The following is a 17,132-nucleotide window of genomic DNA, read 5'->3' on the forward strand; positions in this document are numbered from 1 at the left end:
AAGTTGTTCAGAGCAAAATGACATTTCTCGACTTGACATTTCTCTTCCGGGGGCTCCGGTATAAAAATCGGGGAGGGCTGGTGCGGGGTGATGAAATTTGTATGCAGAGATTGACAGATGTCCCCCACAATGTCGCCCAGCAAAAGCGATAAAAATCAACCTTGTAAATACATTATCCTTGGAACAGACTGTACACGGGCCGTATGGCCTAATTAAGATGTAACAGTTCAATAAAAAAAATACATAGCAAAAACAACAACAATTTGCTTCAAGTTCAAGGTATAAATTGCATTTTTGTTAACAAATTGAAACCGCTCAAAAGCCAGAAATATTAGAATTTTCTGCACGAATCATATCAAATAAATGATAAAGTCTATAAAAGCATTAATTTAAATCAAAAACTGCAAGTAATTTATTTATTTAGTCAAAAAACATGAAATTCGACTTACGCAGATATTCGAGTTACGCGGATTCGTCGGGAACGCAGAAACCGCGTAACTCGGGAACAGACCAAGGTGTTATAAATGACAAGGTGAAGTTGTTCAGAGCAAGGTGTTATAAATGACAAGGTGAAGTTGTTCAGAGCAAAATGACATTTCTCGACTTGACATTTCTCTTCCTGGGGCTCCGGTATAAAAATCGGGGAGGGCTGGTGCGGGGTAATGAAATTTGTATGCAGAGATTGACAGATGTCCCCCACAATGTCGCCCAGCAAAAGCGGTAAAAATCAACCTTCTAAATACATTATGCTTGCATACAACCCTGAAATCTTTTGACAGGAAGTTTACGCTCTCCCATACAAATCAAGCGTTTTTGAGTTTATGCCTCGTGTGACGTCCGTATTACTTCATGTATTTTTGTGTGTCTATTGATTTTATCGAAAAAATGAGATACATTAACAAATTATTTGATGATTTGTTTCGTCACGAAATTAAAAATTTTGTGAGTAAGAGTACTAATCTCACTTAAATTGTCCATGTGTCTCGTAGATAATAAGGAATAAATGTTTAAATATGAAATATAAATTATTTCCTAATTTTTATCCTGCTACATGTCTAAAACACAATGAGTAATAGTAAATAAGAGTAATAGTAAAGAGTAAATTCACGATATAACATGAAATAACACACTTCAATCTATGCTTCAATCTTAAATAAGAGCTCGCAAAATTCAAATATATTTTAATGAATATTTAATCGAAAAAATGTGAAATTTAAAAAAATGTAGACAACGTTTGAATCCTGGGAACCTTACGTCAAGTGACAAATTGTCAAAATGCTCTAGATTCCACCACCTGATATTTTTAATCCACCTTGGTTCAACATCAGCTGAGAGAAAAATAACAACAAATCTTTATCAGATAGCCCAGTGTTGTAGCACCGCTTCATGCTAAACAAATAGAATAATATTTGAAGGTTGACGAGTTAACTACAGTAGGTGACACATTTAGTTAGTGTTTTACTGGTGTTTTTTTTTTAACTGGAAGTTCGCTAACCGGAATGATTCTCGGTTAAAAAACACAGAAATGTCAAAACATGAAACATCCGGAATCTTACGAAGAGGAATTCATAGCAAATGTGCAGTTTTCTTACAAATTTATCCTCTCAGTTAGCGGTCACCTACTAACATATCCTTTTCATAGAATCGATGATCAATAACATACGTTCGTTAAAACAGATATAAACAATGATTAAACATTGAAATAATATCTATATGATCTGACTAGTCCATGTGATACGTTTGACGGTCCTGACACATCCAGGGTTCTTGGGGCAGTGTATATAAATACTTAGCAATCAAGCAACTCTATCCGCACTCAGTTTTGGTGGAGTGATCACAGGATTAATCGTATCTGATTGAAACTATCGGTGTAGAGTGGTGTTTGTGGTGTTTGATTATAAGGGGGAGTTGTGTGAAAGCTTTGCAAACAAAGTAAGATGACAAAATAGTTGCATATGCAAAAACAAGAGCTAGTCGTGTATGTAAAAACATTGCTGTAAATACTTTGCAGGAGACGAAAAAATCGTCATTGAATCGATTTCTTTCCATGTAAGCTATTTAGCAATGTGGTTTAGTTTATGCTTCAAATTATTTTGATAGATTCGCCAACTGGATAAGTGTTATGTAAGAATGCCGGATTCTGTCCAAACGCGTACAATTGTTGAATATGTCGAACCACAACCTATCGATTAATTTGAAAAGTCTATCGTCTATGCAAAGTGACCATTGTACAGTAATTGTGTATGTTGTTGCCTTTCTGGTGCGTGGTTAGCAACAGAAAGATTCCATATAAACATTAACGTTATCGATCGTAAATGAACCAATATTGATGTGCTTATTTACATATTCAATTTATATCAACCCATGAAATTTAGTCCATCATTGTTAATGGACTCTATTGTATTTCTGTTAAAATATGAAATGCCATGAATCCGTCGCACATGTTGAACAGAAAAGCAGTGTAATATATATATTATAGAAGTTGTTTTTCTTGTTTTCAGCAGTTTCCATAATGGCTAGCAGTGGCAGTAACTCAAAATCTTCTATGGTCAATGGAACAAAACAGTTTGCGTAAGTGATTTACATTATCTGTATCAAATGTGTATTACAAAAGGATGCATGATATGTACTATTCAATGTAGTCCATAATTGATAGTAGCATCAATGAGGCTGATAACAAGAGGTAGATTACTATTGAAGAAAGCAGTATCATATAAACATGAAATGTAGCCGACAGATAAACGAGCTCGTTAAAGTTAGCGATTTGGAAACAGGAGTGCCTTGGCAACAACTCGTTGGTTTATCAATTCAGGTAGATACGTGTTTGGGACATTTTTAACATGTGCCTTTGATTAATATGTATGTAATTGTATCTTGTAATTGAACGATTTAAAATCTTCTTATTTGCCTTCTTTATTGCGAGAAGCCCTGAATTTTCATTCTCGCCTGCTCTGGCCTAAGAATATCTCTAAATTTATTACAAATTCCTTTTAATTCTTCTTCTACTTGGCGTAACGTCCTACGCGGACGGTATTCCTATATACAGGCTTTCGAGACTTATTCACGCAGCCAGATAGCCTATCCTTGGAACGGTCCACAGGAGGCTTGAATCCTTGACGATCATGTTATTCAATTGTACGAATTGACGACTGTACCACGGGTTCGCTTCTTTTTAGCAAAACAATTTTTAGGTTTGAAAAACGGTTTATTCCACTATAAAGCAGAATATGTTCATCATGTTAGGTATCTGTGTGTGTGTATTTTTAAATCACTTGCTATCAATAGCAAGATACCACAATCTTCATTTGTCGTTCATTGAATAAAATATGTTACATTGGCTGCGCTTGTTTCATTTATGATTATGATATGATATGATTTACTTTTAAACGCCGGTTAGAAAAAAAGTGTTTGGAAACTAATTGAAAACTTGTTTTCTTTTTTGTAAAGCGTGAAATATTATTTATTTTACACATAACGTGTTCGTATACCGCTTGAGCAATGTTTTAAACATTTAGGATAAATAAGTGTCAATCTTGTTAACTGTTTCTGAATTTTCACGGTGTTGCATAACAATCAGTTTTAGTCTACGCTTGGCATTTTTCACGATAATCAGCACTTTTTCTTTTCAGCCTGTTACCAAAAATCATTAATGGTGGTATTGCCGGCATAATTGGTGTTTCGTGCGTTTTTCCCTTGGATCTTGTGAAGACTCGCCTACAAAATCAACAAGTTGGACCTAATGGAGAAAAAATGTACAATTCTATGTAAGTTAATAATTATCAAGAATAAGTTTGGAAGAAAAATATTCGATTGTTATGTAAGTTTTTTTGTATTATTATTTATTATACTCTTCTCTCGTGTATGTGAGTAAAACTGCGCCGAATCTTTATAGAAAGCAGTTTATATTTTTTAACAAAAGGCTATGATTGCTGCATTGCTCCTTATTTTTTAATTATTTCGGATTATTCAATCGCAACATAGAAAACAGGTCGATGGAAAAGTAAATCAGCGATGTAAATTACATCGAATTATTTTCGTCTTTTTATGTTATCTGATCTGATCATTTATTTAAGTTAATGATAATAGTGATGTGCACTACCGCAAGTAGCTGTTCTATTCGGTGAATTGATTCATACAGTGCATAAGCCACAATTGACGATTGTTATGCTCTTATTAGATGTACAATAAGGAAACTGTTTTCAACGTATAAACAGTTTGAACGTATGAATAACATTATATAATATATAATAATGCATCAATGTAGCATGTTTGTTTTGTTTTGTTTTTTAATGTTCTTGTGTTAACAACCGTTGTATTTTATTTTTTTCGTAGTTAAATATTTGCATTATTTGAAACCCTTTTAGTTTGATTCAGTGTACTCAGTATACTGATGGTATAGTTTCACGATTTTTTTATTTGTGTTTTTTATTTTCGTTGTAATCTAGGTGATAATTACCTAACATGAAATAAAAAAGTTTTTAAATGCGAGAATTAAATTGTTTGTCAAATTATAGGCTTGACTGTTTTAAGAAAACCTATCGTGCGGAGGGATATTTTGGTATGTACCGTGGTTCAGCAGTAAATATATTGCTAATTACCCCTGAAAAGGCAATAAAATTAGCAGCAAACGACTTCTTCCGACACCATTTAACTACATCCAATGGGTAAGTAGCTGTTGTTGTGCTGACAATAATAATAGAATAATAATAAGTGTTTTTAAATAAATAACAACAAAGAAAAAGCATGCCATTGCTAAATACGCACATGTCATCGTCAGTTCACAACAAAATAATGTTTTAGAACCATTTATAGTTATCTTTACTCTCAAGCGGTATGCGATAAAGGGTTTTCCTATAGAACTCAAGACCGCAGGACACTTTGACGAATTTGCGAGAGTCAATCGCAAAACTGCGGAACTAGACATGGGCAAAATGATTCTTTGTGACGATTCGAGTGAGCTGGCTCTTTTGCTTACTGCGAATCACGAGCGAGCGGTGATTCGTCCGCTCACGCAACCATACTTTTAATTGGACAGGATATATAGGTGAAATCTTTCGTGAGGAATTGGATAATTAATGCAGTGTGTTCTCGGATAATAGGGTTTTGAGCTAATGGCGAGAAAAATCAATACACAAAAACACACATTTTTTACATCTTAGATGGGAATAAGTAGCAAAACAATCACTGATGAGTTTTCATTATCATCATCCGTGGCATCCGATCATTAATGAAATAATGATCTTTTTTAGACAGTAGCAACAATCAGGCAGGAAGAAAAAACAAAATGTCACTCTGTGAACGAATGTTCACAAATCATTATAATAGTGAGTCTTTAAGCATTATGACAAAGCCCTCCTGTATAAAAAAACATAGCGTGAGGCAATTGAAATACAATAAAAAATATACCTTGCTTTTTATCAGCGGCTCTACAATCAGCTCGCGAGCGCACTGTCTATCAAAAATACGTAGCGAGAAGAACAAGGGAGCTCGCGAGCGCTCCTTTTCTTCTCACTACGTATTTTGTCCAGGCAGCGCGCTCGCGAGCTAGCATGATACCCTCACTGATTTAACATGATCCGCACTCCTTATGCATGTTGGCGCTCGCGAGTTAGGCTGTTTTTTCTGAATGGATTTTAGACACACAAGTGGCTCGAAGCTCCCCTGATCTTCTCGCTACGTATTTTGTACAAGCAGTGCGCTTGCAAGTAAGGCTGTTTATTTCTGTATGTTTTGCACATACGATGCGCTTGCGCTTAACGATGTTTTATACGTGTTTTTCGAATAGGCAGTGTGGGTCGACGGTAGTAATTTTTTTTATACAAAACGGTAATTTTAGTTTTAGTTTTACTTGACCACAATAAAAATATTTGCCATCTTTTCACGCAGTTGCTTACATTCCGTATAAGCCCGACAGTGTTATATATTTTAATTTTTTTCTCGGGGCAACTAGTTTCAAACGAGCTTTTTTGATTTTTTATGCGAGCAGGGGAATCATATTTTTCTAGAATGAAGAGCGGCGGGCGTCCGCTCACTAATGGGAGCGAGCGATCCTTATGATTTTCGCTCTCCTTGCCCATGTCTAAGCGGAACGATACGTGAAAACGTTGACGATACCGGGATCTGCGGATTTGTATCGCAAGACTGCCCCAAGCTCCCGACCACGTTGGTTTTCGCAGTTGCAATGCAGTTTGATTTTCCAAAACAGTGGGTGCTAGGTGGATTAAAAATATTAAATTATTAATAATATCAAAAAAAAAATCTACGAGACACATGGATAATTTAAGTGAGATTAGAACTCTTATTCACATGATTTTAAATTTCGTGACTAAACAAATCATCAAATCTTTTGTTAATATATCTAATTCTTTCGATAAAATCAATAGAGATACAGAAATGCACATAGTAACAAAGAAATCTTTTTTATTTGCTATGCTTTGAGTGAAGAAACCAATGGTTAACGGTTTAAAAATGACGTAAAGTCCCTCAACTATGGCGACCCCGCAAATGCTTTCCCACCACCTGATATTTTTAATCCACCTTGAGTGGGCGCCCCAAAATTTGAAATTAAAAAAATATGTCCCTGCGAGGCGATAATATACCCGAAAAAGTGTGCTACAGTCTTGCTATACAAATCCGCAGATCCCGGTATCGTCAACGTTTTCACGTATCGTTACGCAGTCTTGCGATTGACTCCTGCAGATTCATCAAAGTGTCCTGCGGTCTTGAGTTCTATAGGAAAACCCTGTGATAACCCCTGTTGAAAGAAATTATTATTTGTGATACATATTCCTTAGCACCCTGCCAATTACTCGCCAGATGGCTGCAGGTGGGTTAGCTGGATTGTGTCAAATTGTAATAACAACTCCTATGGAACTCCTGAAAATTCAAATGCAAGATGCCGGTCGTGTGGCTGCACAGGTTAGTTAAACTAATGTAACTTTTATTGCTTAGAGTTTAGACGTGATTGTAACAATGTGTAAAGGAGTTAATTCTAATTCGTTTATGGGCACATTTTCCAGGCCAAAGCTGTAGGTAAAACTGTTCCGAAGGTATCCGCTACTTCCATAGCGATGGAACTGATCCGTACGAAAGGAATAACAGGATTGTATAAAGGAACTGGTGCAACAATGCTACGCGACGTTTCATTTTCAATTGTGTATTTTCCATTATTTGCCACTCTTAACTCACTCGGTCCGCGTCGGGATGACGGCAGTAATGAAGCTGTTTTCTGGTAGGTGCATGGTAATAATCTCAATGAACGATGATCAATTGAATTCTTAATCGCAGGTGTTCATTTTTGAGCGGCTGTGCCGCCGGTTCGATGGCAGCTCTAGCTGTAAATCCATTTGATGTTGTGAAAACGCGTCTACAAGCTTTAAAAAAGGTTGAAGGCGAAATGCAATTCAATGGTGTTGCCGATTGTATTGGGTAAGCTGATTGAAATAGTATTCTAATTTTAGGTCATAAATGTTGTTCTCATCTACAATTTTGTATATTTTCACAGAAAAACTCTAAAGTACGAAGGTGTGACTGCATTCTTCAAAGGAGGATTGTGTCGTATGATTGTCATTGCACCTCTGTTTGGTATAGCGCAAATGGTATATTTCCTAGGTGTTGCCGAAGCCCTACTTGGCGTTAAATCCGGTAATAAGTAAAGCTGTTTCTAACGTCATGTATTTTTTTTTTTTGCTGTGGATCAGTTTGTTTCAACTAGATGCAATACTCAAAGTTTTTGTTAATATCCCAGAATCAGAACATTGAATGCCTCACAACGACACTATTCTCAAGCCGATTAATACCGAATAATGTGTCTGTGTCCGTTTCGATATTCCCACATGTATTTTGAATTGTGTTTTTAAATGAGTTTGTTTTCATTGTGTAATTATTTACTCGATTTTGTTGTATAGCATTAACTTTGGTAGAATTTTTGTTTTAAAATTGTTTGCGTATGACTTCTGTTTTGCAGTGGGCATGAGAAACTATGTAATTACGTATATGATATGTTTGGACAGTGTTGTTCGTACGAATAACTAATGTTGTTGTTGGGGTTTGACTACATGTGCATATCCAGCTTAAAAAGAAAATTCAGAAAAGCTGTAAGATAACTATTTGCAAATTCAATGCTTATGGAAAGCCAGGAGGAGGGAAGGAGGGGATGATATATTAGAAAAGAGCAGTAAAGTTTCATAAAAGCTTATGAATGTGTTCAATATACAATCTCATGATTTGGATTCTTTATGTGGGTATTTGCTTTCATTTACATGAACCAAAAGTATTAGAAACATGCATTTTGACCGATTGATAATATATCGATCAACATATAATGTGGTTGTATAAATATTATCTTAGCGGATTCCCGAGTAACGAGTGCTAACATCCAATGAATGATTTAAAGATTGAGGATTTGATACATGAAACTAACTGTGAAAAGAAGCATAATTTCCGCGAGCCTCACAAAAAAATAACTTTGACACCCCTTTGGTTAAATCAAGTTGAGTAAACCGTAAAGTTTTTGAATGCATGTATCCTGAAGCATTGATCAATAACATAATATGGCTACAATGTATAACAACGGCAAATTTTTAAAGAGTTGCATAAAAATATGTAAGGTTGTACTCTTATTAATATTGATATTTTAAAATATTTTTAATGTCTCGTACAAAGCCTTCACCTACATATTGTTTCCTAAGAAAAGTGAAGACTATGCTAGAAGCAGACAGAATGCTTAAATGAAACTGATGACAATAACGAGAAATAGAACTGTGTGTATGATTCAGCGATGTATCTGGATGTCATGAAATAGCAAGAACTAACTACAATATGGTATGTAGTATGACGCATCATAAGAATTTCAATTATATGTAACTATAATCAATTAAATACCAATACTGCTTAAAAGCATGGTAAAACTAGCCCAGCAAACGTTGTTTATTTTTTGTGTAAGATAACAACCAATACATCTGATAACGCATGATCCTGAATATTGCTGGTATATCATACAATAGAACGTCGATTATCCAGGGGCGGATTAACCGGAGGGCGGCTTAACCGTGCGCATAAATGTGACAGCTGTTCAAACGTACTTCGAACATTTGCAGCGATAGTAAAGTGGGCAAGCAGTTTTTTGTGCAGCTTTAGAGTCTTGTGATATTTTCGAAATTCAGTTTTGTTCATGAACAGTTGTTAAACCTATAGTTATTGATTAACATAATATTCTACTAACGATGAATCGATTGATTCAAAGTGAATTTATTATAACACTAGTGAATTTTATAATTTTTATACGAATTTGACATTTCTCGGACCATTATAGGAGCAAATCGATTAGCCGGCAACCGTCCGGTCCCGAGCTACCCGGATAATCGACATTCTACTGTATTTATTCTGTTAACCATATCATTTTAGTCTGTATCGTTGACCAATATGTTCATTTTATAATTATTTTGGTTTGCAATTAATAAAACTTTTATTTTACTAGCTGTTACGGAAAGCTTAGTTATTCACAAAAAAGTAAAAAGATCCATCTTTGCTTTGTTACTTGGGAAAATTGGGTAAAAGTAACCGTTCAAATAGACATTAAGCGACAACATCGCACGCGACAAATTGTCGCTCTATCCCCAGGCTCGTTAACGAATTATCCCCAAAAACATCAACTATATACAGGCCATTTTCGGGGATAGTGAACACACGTGAAGAATGAACCCTTGCAAAAAAGAGCTTAATATATAAATGAACATTCGGATTTACTCCCTCACCCCATGCTCCAATTCATGCTCATGCTTCATCCTTGATGCTACCAACCACATCGCTAGTTCTACTTCGAATCACTTTGCCAGTTGCGCCATTATATTATTATTCATGATCGGGCTATTTGCTGGTTTTGTTGTATGAAGGAGTACTGATACTTAACAAATTAAAAGAAATAAAGAAAAATATTTAAAAGAAAAGATTGAATATAACACATGCATTTCTAACAACGAGGTCTGAAGTTACTGGAGCTGGATGTTTTAAAAATAATATTAAACTTTAAATCACCAATGAAAACAATAAAAAGAGGATTGTGCACGCAAGCGGTGGATTTGGATACAACCATGCTTGAAGAAAAAATATATTTTTTTTTTTTGCAATAATTTCAACTCTGCTCTGTTCATCAACACTGTTTTGTGTAGGTTGAGGTTTTTATCAATCGCAATAATTCTTAGAACACCATTATTTTATCTTCACACTGCTGTTATCCATGCGATTAGAGTACAGTTGTTCGCAATGTAGTTTGTTTCCCTATCAAAAGACCAATGGCACCGGCATGCGGGAAAGTTTACTGGCAGGCCCTAGGGCCTGCCATCGGGCTGAACGTGTTAAGTAATAAAGGATACCAAAGAACACAGCTTCATAACAATTTGATAAGTTATTTTTCCGTCGGCAGTTTCGAGTCGATGAAGCTTAAATTGGTTTAATTTACTACTTTTCCGAAAAATAAAGTGACTTTGCGTTTTTTTTCTGAATTTTTTTTATAAGGCCAAATGAAGGTCATCACCTTTGAAGTAATCCCCTTCCGATGCAATGCACCTCTTCCACATCTTCTCCCACTCCTCGAAGCAGGAGGAAAACGCGGATGCTGGTATGTCCTTTATTTCTTCCGTCGCTGCGGCTTCTATCTCCTCGATAGTGCCAAAATGGTGTGCCCGAAGCGGTCGGTTTAGCTTGTTGAACAGCCAGAAGTCGTCTGGTGCCAAATTTGGCGACTACGACGGTTGCGGAACAATATGGGTGCCAGTTGTTGTGAAAAACTCAAAATGATGGCCGTTGGGGAGCGCGCATTATCGTTGTGCTAAAACCAGCTGTTGTTTTCCCCCAAATCCAGCCGCTTTCGCCGGATGGAGGAACGCAACTACCGCATTACGCTTAGATAGTTCTGTTTGTTCACCGTTTGTCCATTCGAAAGAAATTCCTTGTGAACCAACGCACGGTAATCAAAGAATCCGTCAGAATCGCATTGATTTACGACCTGCTTTGGCGCGACTTCTTGGGCTTCGGCTCGTACTATTTGTACACATTTTTCTTCGACACATATTCTTTCACGAAGGATTTTTATAACATTCGCATGTAGAGTGCAATAGCAGTGACAGAGAGGGACAGCATATACAAGTAGGGAGAATAGGTTTACAGTTGTTATTGAACCACCGCCGAAGACGGGCGAATAATATAACACCGAACCAAAATTCTACCATTGGTGCAGCCGGTACGATTTTTTTTTTGTTGGCGGTGTGTAAAACGGGCAGATATAAGATGATAACGGAAAAGCGCGAGCCTGGAAAAGTCGTAGCGCGCAGCTTTTAATGAAAGAAAGGCAAAATGTGAGTTCGGCAAAATCCCGAAACTGAATGGGAAAAGAGAATGCGAGTTTGGTTTGAAATCTACAGGGCAGTTTGGCACAAAAAAAGAAGAAAGAATATGAGAAATCGAGAAGAATGCAAATACGGTTGAAGACCGTAGTGCATAATGTAAGCCTCGCAAACGTTCACGCTCCTATCGAAGAGAAAGAGGAATAGGAGAAGGAGCTATTTTACAGCCGCCTCGCTACAACCATAGATGCGTGCCCATAATCATAATCATCCTGGGGGACTGCATGAGCACAGTAATAATAATGGTAGTAGATAATGGTCCAGTTCGCCACAGCGAACAATCTGGTTTTTGGAAGTACCAAATTTGCGCGCAAGAAAATAACACAAGGTTACATGGGCACACCCGGATGGATTAACCCTCAACTAGATCGACCACGTGTTAGTAAGCCGCCAACGACAGTCGAGTCTGTTAAATGTCAGAACTTATCGAAGAGCCAATATCGATTCCGATCACTACTTGGTTGGCTTAGTGATACGTTGTAGAATCGCCCGCTCCCGAAGAGAAACGAGTCACCGCTCGAAGAAACATCTATGGGAAGAGCAAAACATGCGGGAACTCGAGCAAACCAGAGAGGCGTACGGACCGACATGAAAGTTTTACCAAGCGATAGCAGATCACCGAAACAACGTTGTTCATAAGGTAACCTGCTGTCACAACAAGGATAGAGATCTGGTTAGTAACCAGCCAGAGGTCCTCTCGCGGTGGGCTCAGTACTTTGACGAATTACTCAACGACCAGTTTAACGAACAGCTAGAAGCGCCACTAGCAGATAGTGTCATGCTACTGCCACCTAGCATAGTAGAAACTAAAAGACTATCCGTCGGCAAAAGGCTAACAAAATACCATAAAATCGGTAGAGTTGTTAGTCATACATTTATATAAACAATTAGGATTTACTTGTAAACCAAATACTAAAACATCATGACAGAATTGAGACTCAACCGAAATGCACACGATGATAGATCAACGTAAAAAGACTTGATTATAAACTATGGATCTAGCTATTGGAGAATGAAAAATAATGAAGTTGTTGATTTCATGAATCGTTATTTTGTTTAACCAACAAGACGTAGTATTTTAAGAATGCAGTTGCTATGGAGGTTTGCAATAATAATAGAGTATGTCGAAAATATTAGAAGGAATCATTATTGTTTGATTGTTTATTACTCGTTCAATGGATAACAATGGATCCGTGTGAATGTTCTTAAGTCTAATATTAATTTAAGATAAGTAGAAAAATCATCTTAATAATTCGTTTCTAAGGCAGTGTTTAAAGGATTGCACTGAGGTTCCAAAATCAAACAAATGACGAACTTCGTTAAACACCCTAATCATGAAGTTGACGGGGTCTCTAGATCCATATCCAGTTCGACTACGGTTCAGGGCAAGTAGCGGACGAGAACGAAGCTGAACAGCAGGCGCGTAAAGGTTTAACTGCTGGAGCAGGGGTGAACACTCGATGTTACTTTGCAGTAAACCAGCCACAAACAGTTGTTGCGCGGTACGGCGTCTAGGTACGATTCAAACATATTAAATATTAAATATTAAATTTCGCCCAAGTCCCAACTTATTCATCTTGGCTAAAAAGATGTTGTGATCGATGCTATCAAAAGCAGCTTTTAAATCCACATAAACTGCATCTTTTTGCATCCTGCTGTCCATGTTACGGAGGCATTGTAATGTAAGGCCCCAGCACTGAGTGATGTTATGCCTCTATAGTTGACTGCATCTTCCTTGTCGCCTTTTTTAAATATGGGGACAATCCATGAACTTTTCCAAATAGAGGGGAATTCTCCTTGTTGCAGTGAAAAATTAAAAAAATTGGTGAAGATCGGCGCTATGGACTCACAGCATCGGCTGAGAATGACGGCAGAAATATCATCTGGGCCAGGACTAGCTTTGGGCTTGACTGCTTTGAGTACATTTAGAACAGATTCTTGCGATATATTAGTTAAATTAAGGTCGATGACATCATTAGGAGTATTAATTAAAGCGTTGGTGATAATATTGTCGTCAGTAGTTGAGATTGTGTATGCCTCCTCGAATCTACACGCTAATATATCACAAATATCTGAAGCAGTTGAACCAGCTCGGTCATTGTGGTAAATCGATTTAGGTACACATTCGTATTATTGCGTTTCTTACGACATTTCCAGAGAGCTTTGGGCCTTTTGATGAAATTCTTCTCCAACCGAGACAAGTAGCCACCGTAGCGTATTTTATTGTAACTACGGCACAAGCGAGTTGTTTCATTTAATATGCATTTGTTAACATGTGATCGGTTCTTCGTATATTTTTTTAATGGAGCTGCCTTAGCTCTTTTAAGTTTTTTTACCAGACCAAGCAGGGCCGCTCATTGGTGTGATAATTGGTACACACGAATCAAACGAGGATAAAAGAAAGCGTATAAATATCGATAAAGCTTCATCAACAGAATTAAACTGGCTAATTCTGAACTGGCTATTAAAATTGGTTACGAGCTCGTCAAGCCAAGTAAAATTGGTTTTATAAAAATTCATCCTAGGTCTACTTGCCTGAGTCAGTGTAGGATTAGGCATTGTGCTTGGAATTCGAACCGTTAACTCGATGACTGGATGGTATAGGTCAGGAGAGATTAGTGGTGTTGGGCAGGGGTGCAAATCGATGCAGTAAGATGCGGCAATAAAATTTGCGAATACTAAGTCGAGCTGCCGGTTAAGCGAGTTTTTGATCCCGCTTTTTTGATTAAGATCGCTAGCGTTAATTTCATCCAAAAACCGGGATCTGACCGAGGATGATGAATTTGCCACATAGTGCGCGAACGATGATGAGTGACCAAATGTTTGTTGCGATGGTGACCATGATACTGCCGAAAAATAAAAAATTTCCAAACAGAAATATTAGATCATTAGTCCCGATGAATATCGTGCAAGATGAAAGGCGAACGGTAACCCACACTTGCTCAAGTGAGTTACTAGGTAGAGTGAGTTCACGGGTGTTCAATAAGGATGAGCATGCGATCAGTGCGCCACCACCACGAGTATGCATACTGTTGGACAAGCTACGATCACATCTATACACCGAATAGCCCGGGTCAAACAGTAGCGATGATGGAATTGAATTGTCAAGTCAGGTTTCGGTGAGTATTAATATCTGATATTTGGCGTCCAATGTGTTCAATCCGAATTCTGTGAGTTTGGTACGTAGTCCTCTAACATTTTGGTAGTGAAAATGTATATCACATGGTTTCAAAGCAGTGTCAGTCGGTTTGGCATGTGAAATGTTTTTAATATCGCGAACTGAAAACATTTTCAAGTGAGTTGCTGTGTTAGTGCGTGCGTGGTCATTACATGAAGTGTTAGTGAGCGAATAACAACTGGCTGATGCTTCTTGTATGCGTAAGCTTCATGAGCTGTGTTCGTGATGAACGTCATTGTTTTGAGCCGTACGATCAACTGGGATAGGTGAATGCTCCATATCATGCACTATTGGTTGCACGTTACTAGGTGATGAACTATTTGGCTTTTCATTGATGGTTTGCTCTGCCGGTTTCGGAATATTATCGATAGGCACTGCATTGATGCTTTGAAGTGGGGTTTCATGTGGATTCATCGGTGTGAGACAAGCCAAAGGATGGGATGAGGCTGGACGGTTATCACGTAGTATAAATTCACGTACACGTAGATTATAAGGCCAAACCGAAGACGATTACGCAGTTTCACGAAGATGAGCCGGGATGCGAACCGTAAACGACATCGGTTTAGCCAAAGTGGTGTCGAAATTTTTGCCCATCAAGCTAAATGCAATGACGATTCGGAGAATAATCTCTTCGCTGGTAAAACTCTGCGCAATTTGGCAGGAGGATGACTGTTCAGTGGTGTTCTCTTCTGTGAATCATTAAGCTGCGATAGACCAGTACGAATTTCTTTTGCTAGAGGTTCAAGTGCAGATTTGAGATTATTGGCGACGGCATCCATTGTTGTGTGTATGCTCGACTAGGCCAAAGCTTGTTTGATGTATTTAGTGCGAGGATTAATAATCACATTGTTGAACGTAGGCAGTACCAGTGGAGTTGTTGGTATTCGTTGGTTAGATTCAGTGCATCCTCAGGAATGCGTGAACAGCGGATGTAGAACGGTGAGTTGCAAATATAACAGCTAATCAGGTCTTCGGTGAACTCGGTTGCGCAAGAGTTGCAAGTATGCTCCATTTTGAAAAAGAATTCACAGATCGATGCCTTGACCGGTTAATAGACGGACTACGCGAGTGATGCGACCGACGAGCAATTGAAGAAAAACTAGCACAATTGCTAAAAGTATGTATAATACGTTGTGGGCAAGCTCACTACACAACTTTTGTACTTAGAGAAGACTGATTGTTTGTTAAAATAACCGAAATACGGAAAATAATCACGGAGCTATACGTAAACACGTCTGACTATGCCGATTTGACAGCTGGGTTTTTATTATTATTTATTATTGCTTATTGTTTTGAAAGCGCGGTCTTACGCGAAAAACGCGAGGAGCGGGGTCTGAAGTCTTTCGTTGGTCACACACACTACCAGCATTGCATCTACCAGCGGATTGCGCTACACCGAGTCTACCCATCTCTCTCGATCTACCATGATTTTTTCTGCTATCGCACTCATCCGGGAGTTAGGCATCCTCAGTCTGTCCAGAACTTTCGTTGTGGAAGGATGTGCGGGAGTGATATGCTATTTCTCGTGTCCCCTACTTTCCTTGTTTACGTTTTGCGCAGTGTTGTTTCTTCTTCCATTGTGGAATGATTTATCCTAGCTAACTTGTTGAGGTAAGTTTCTTGATCTCATATTTGCTGCAATGTACTAATTCAACTAATGCTTATCGGCTTCTAAGTTACAGGTGCATGCGCCATTCATCAACGCCTACCTGTTGCCATCATCAACAATCTTCAAAGTGGGTGACGGAAGGAAATTGTTTTCAGTTTTAAAATATTAAGGTAAGTGTTGCTCTCATCATATACGTAAAAATATCCAAAGTAATACGTATTACATACATTAATTATTGGTTTATTTTTATTGACAGCGCTCAGCACAACTCAGCCACAAAACAACGCACTGGATTACGCTAAGAACCTGTCGAAACGCGCGCAGCCCCCGGGCGCGGTAGGAGAAAGGAAGAACGAGAGGAGCAAAAACTAAAGCCAGCGCGCAGCTCTGATGGTACCCCGGACGCGGTAAGAAGAAACAAGATCGAGAGGAGGAAGAACGGTAAATTTGGAAGGGGGAGACCGTTCTGCCGTCTACACAGTGTGAGTATTCCAAAGCTCGTGTTGGAACGTAGAGAAAAAGTTGGAATAAACCGCATGCGAATGTGTGCATACTAGAGTTGGGCAAAACGCACAAAAAGTGGAACTGGGTCCGGACGATTCCAACAAATTTCGGACCCAGTTTCGAAGGGTAGGTTCAATCCGACAAGCCGGAGCCGCCCGGAATCGTCCGGAATCGTCTGAAATCGTTGGAATCGTCGGAATCGTGCGGAGTCGTTGAACGTGTATGTTGTGTGTGTATGTGTGAATGTGTATTGGTGTGTGTGTTTGTTTCACAAGTAGGTCGTTTCGGATAGTTTTGTTAGTAGTTTTTTGTGTTTTGGGTTAGGTTTTTGATGTAATAAGCAGGACCACTGCCCTCGCGATCAGTGTTTTTTCGATATAATAACAATTTTACGGTCTTCTTTCGCCGTGGTCTTCTGAAGACGTCCGGTTGACTTGCG

The 17,132-nt window shown here is 38.2% G+C and overlaps 2 protein-coding genes across 8 annotated transcripts in view; both read left to right on the forward strand.

Annotated features, from left to right (window-relative positions):
* Window positions 1-1,325: 1,325 nt before the first annotated feature.
* Window positions 1,326-8,912, forward strand: LOC120900641 (mitochondrial glutamate carrier 1-like). 7 transcript variants are annotated; one of them, XM_040307925.1, is made up of 10 exons: window positions 1,760-1,932; window positions 2,012-2,049; window positions 2,502-2,571; window positions 3,630-3,764; window positions 4,515-4,664; window positions 6,795-6,918; window positions 7,020-7,231; window positions 7,288-7,428; window positions 7,505-7,644; window positions 8,665-8,912. In XM_040307925.1, exons 3-10 carry the CDS (start codon window positions 2,513-2,515, stop codon window positions 8,727-8,729), a joined length of 1,026 nt encoding a protein of 341 aa, XP_040163859.1. In that variant the 5' UTR covers window positions 1,760-1,932; window positions 2,012-2,049; window positions 2,502-2,512; the 3' UTR covers window positions 8,730-8,912. The 7 variants fall into 7 exon arrangements, with proteins under 7 accessions (XP_040163857.1, XP_040163860.1, XP_040163859.1 ...); XM_040307924.1 differs by having other exon boundaries at window positions 2,505-2,571; XM_040307923.1 differs by lacking the exons at window positions 1,760-1,932; window positions 2,012-2,049 and adding an exon at window positions 1,326-1,433 and having other exon boundaries at window positions 2,505-2,571.
* A 7,344-nt stretch (window positions 8,913-16,256) lies between these two features.
* LOC120900642 overlaps window positions 16,257-17,132 on the forward strand; it is a 62,676-nt gene continuing 61,800 nt past the window's right edge. Inside the window, exons 1-2 of the mRNA XM_040307930.1 lie at window positions 16,257-16,359; window positions 16,446-16,671. The gene's annotated coding sequence lies outside the window, so the exon portion shown is untranslated. The remainder of the gene's footprint in view (window positions 16,360-16,445; window positions 16,672-17,132) is intronic.

Source organism: Anopheles arabiensis, chromosome 3 (assembly GCF_016920715.1).
Source record: "Anopheles arabiensis isolate DONGOLA chromosome 3, AaraD3, whole genome shotgun sequence".
Lineage (NCBI taxonomy): Eukaryota > Metazoa > Arthropoda > Insecta > Diptera > Culicidae > Anopheles > Anopheles arabiensis.

What these genes read in the sequence shown, in the direction of transcription:
- LOC120900641 (XM_040307923.1), top strand. Translation starts at nt 2,513, where the DNA reads ATGGCTAGCAGTGGCAGTAACTCAAAATCTTCTATGGTCAATGGAACA. An exon ending in AATGGAACAAAACAGTTTGC is followed by an intron (nt 2,572 to 3,629) that starts GTAAGTGATTTA and finishes TTTTCTTTTCAG; the next exon opens with CCTGTTACCAAAAATCATTA. An exon ending in CCGGTCGTGTGGCTGCACAG is followed by an intron (nt 6,919 to 7,019) that starts GTTAGTTAAACT and finishes CACATTTTCCAG; the next exon opens with GCCAAAGCTGTAGGTAAAAC.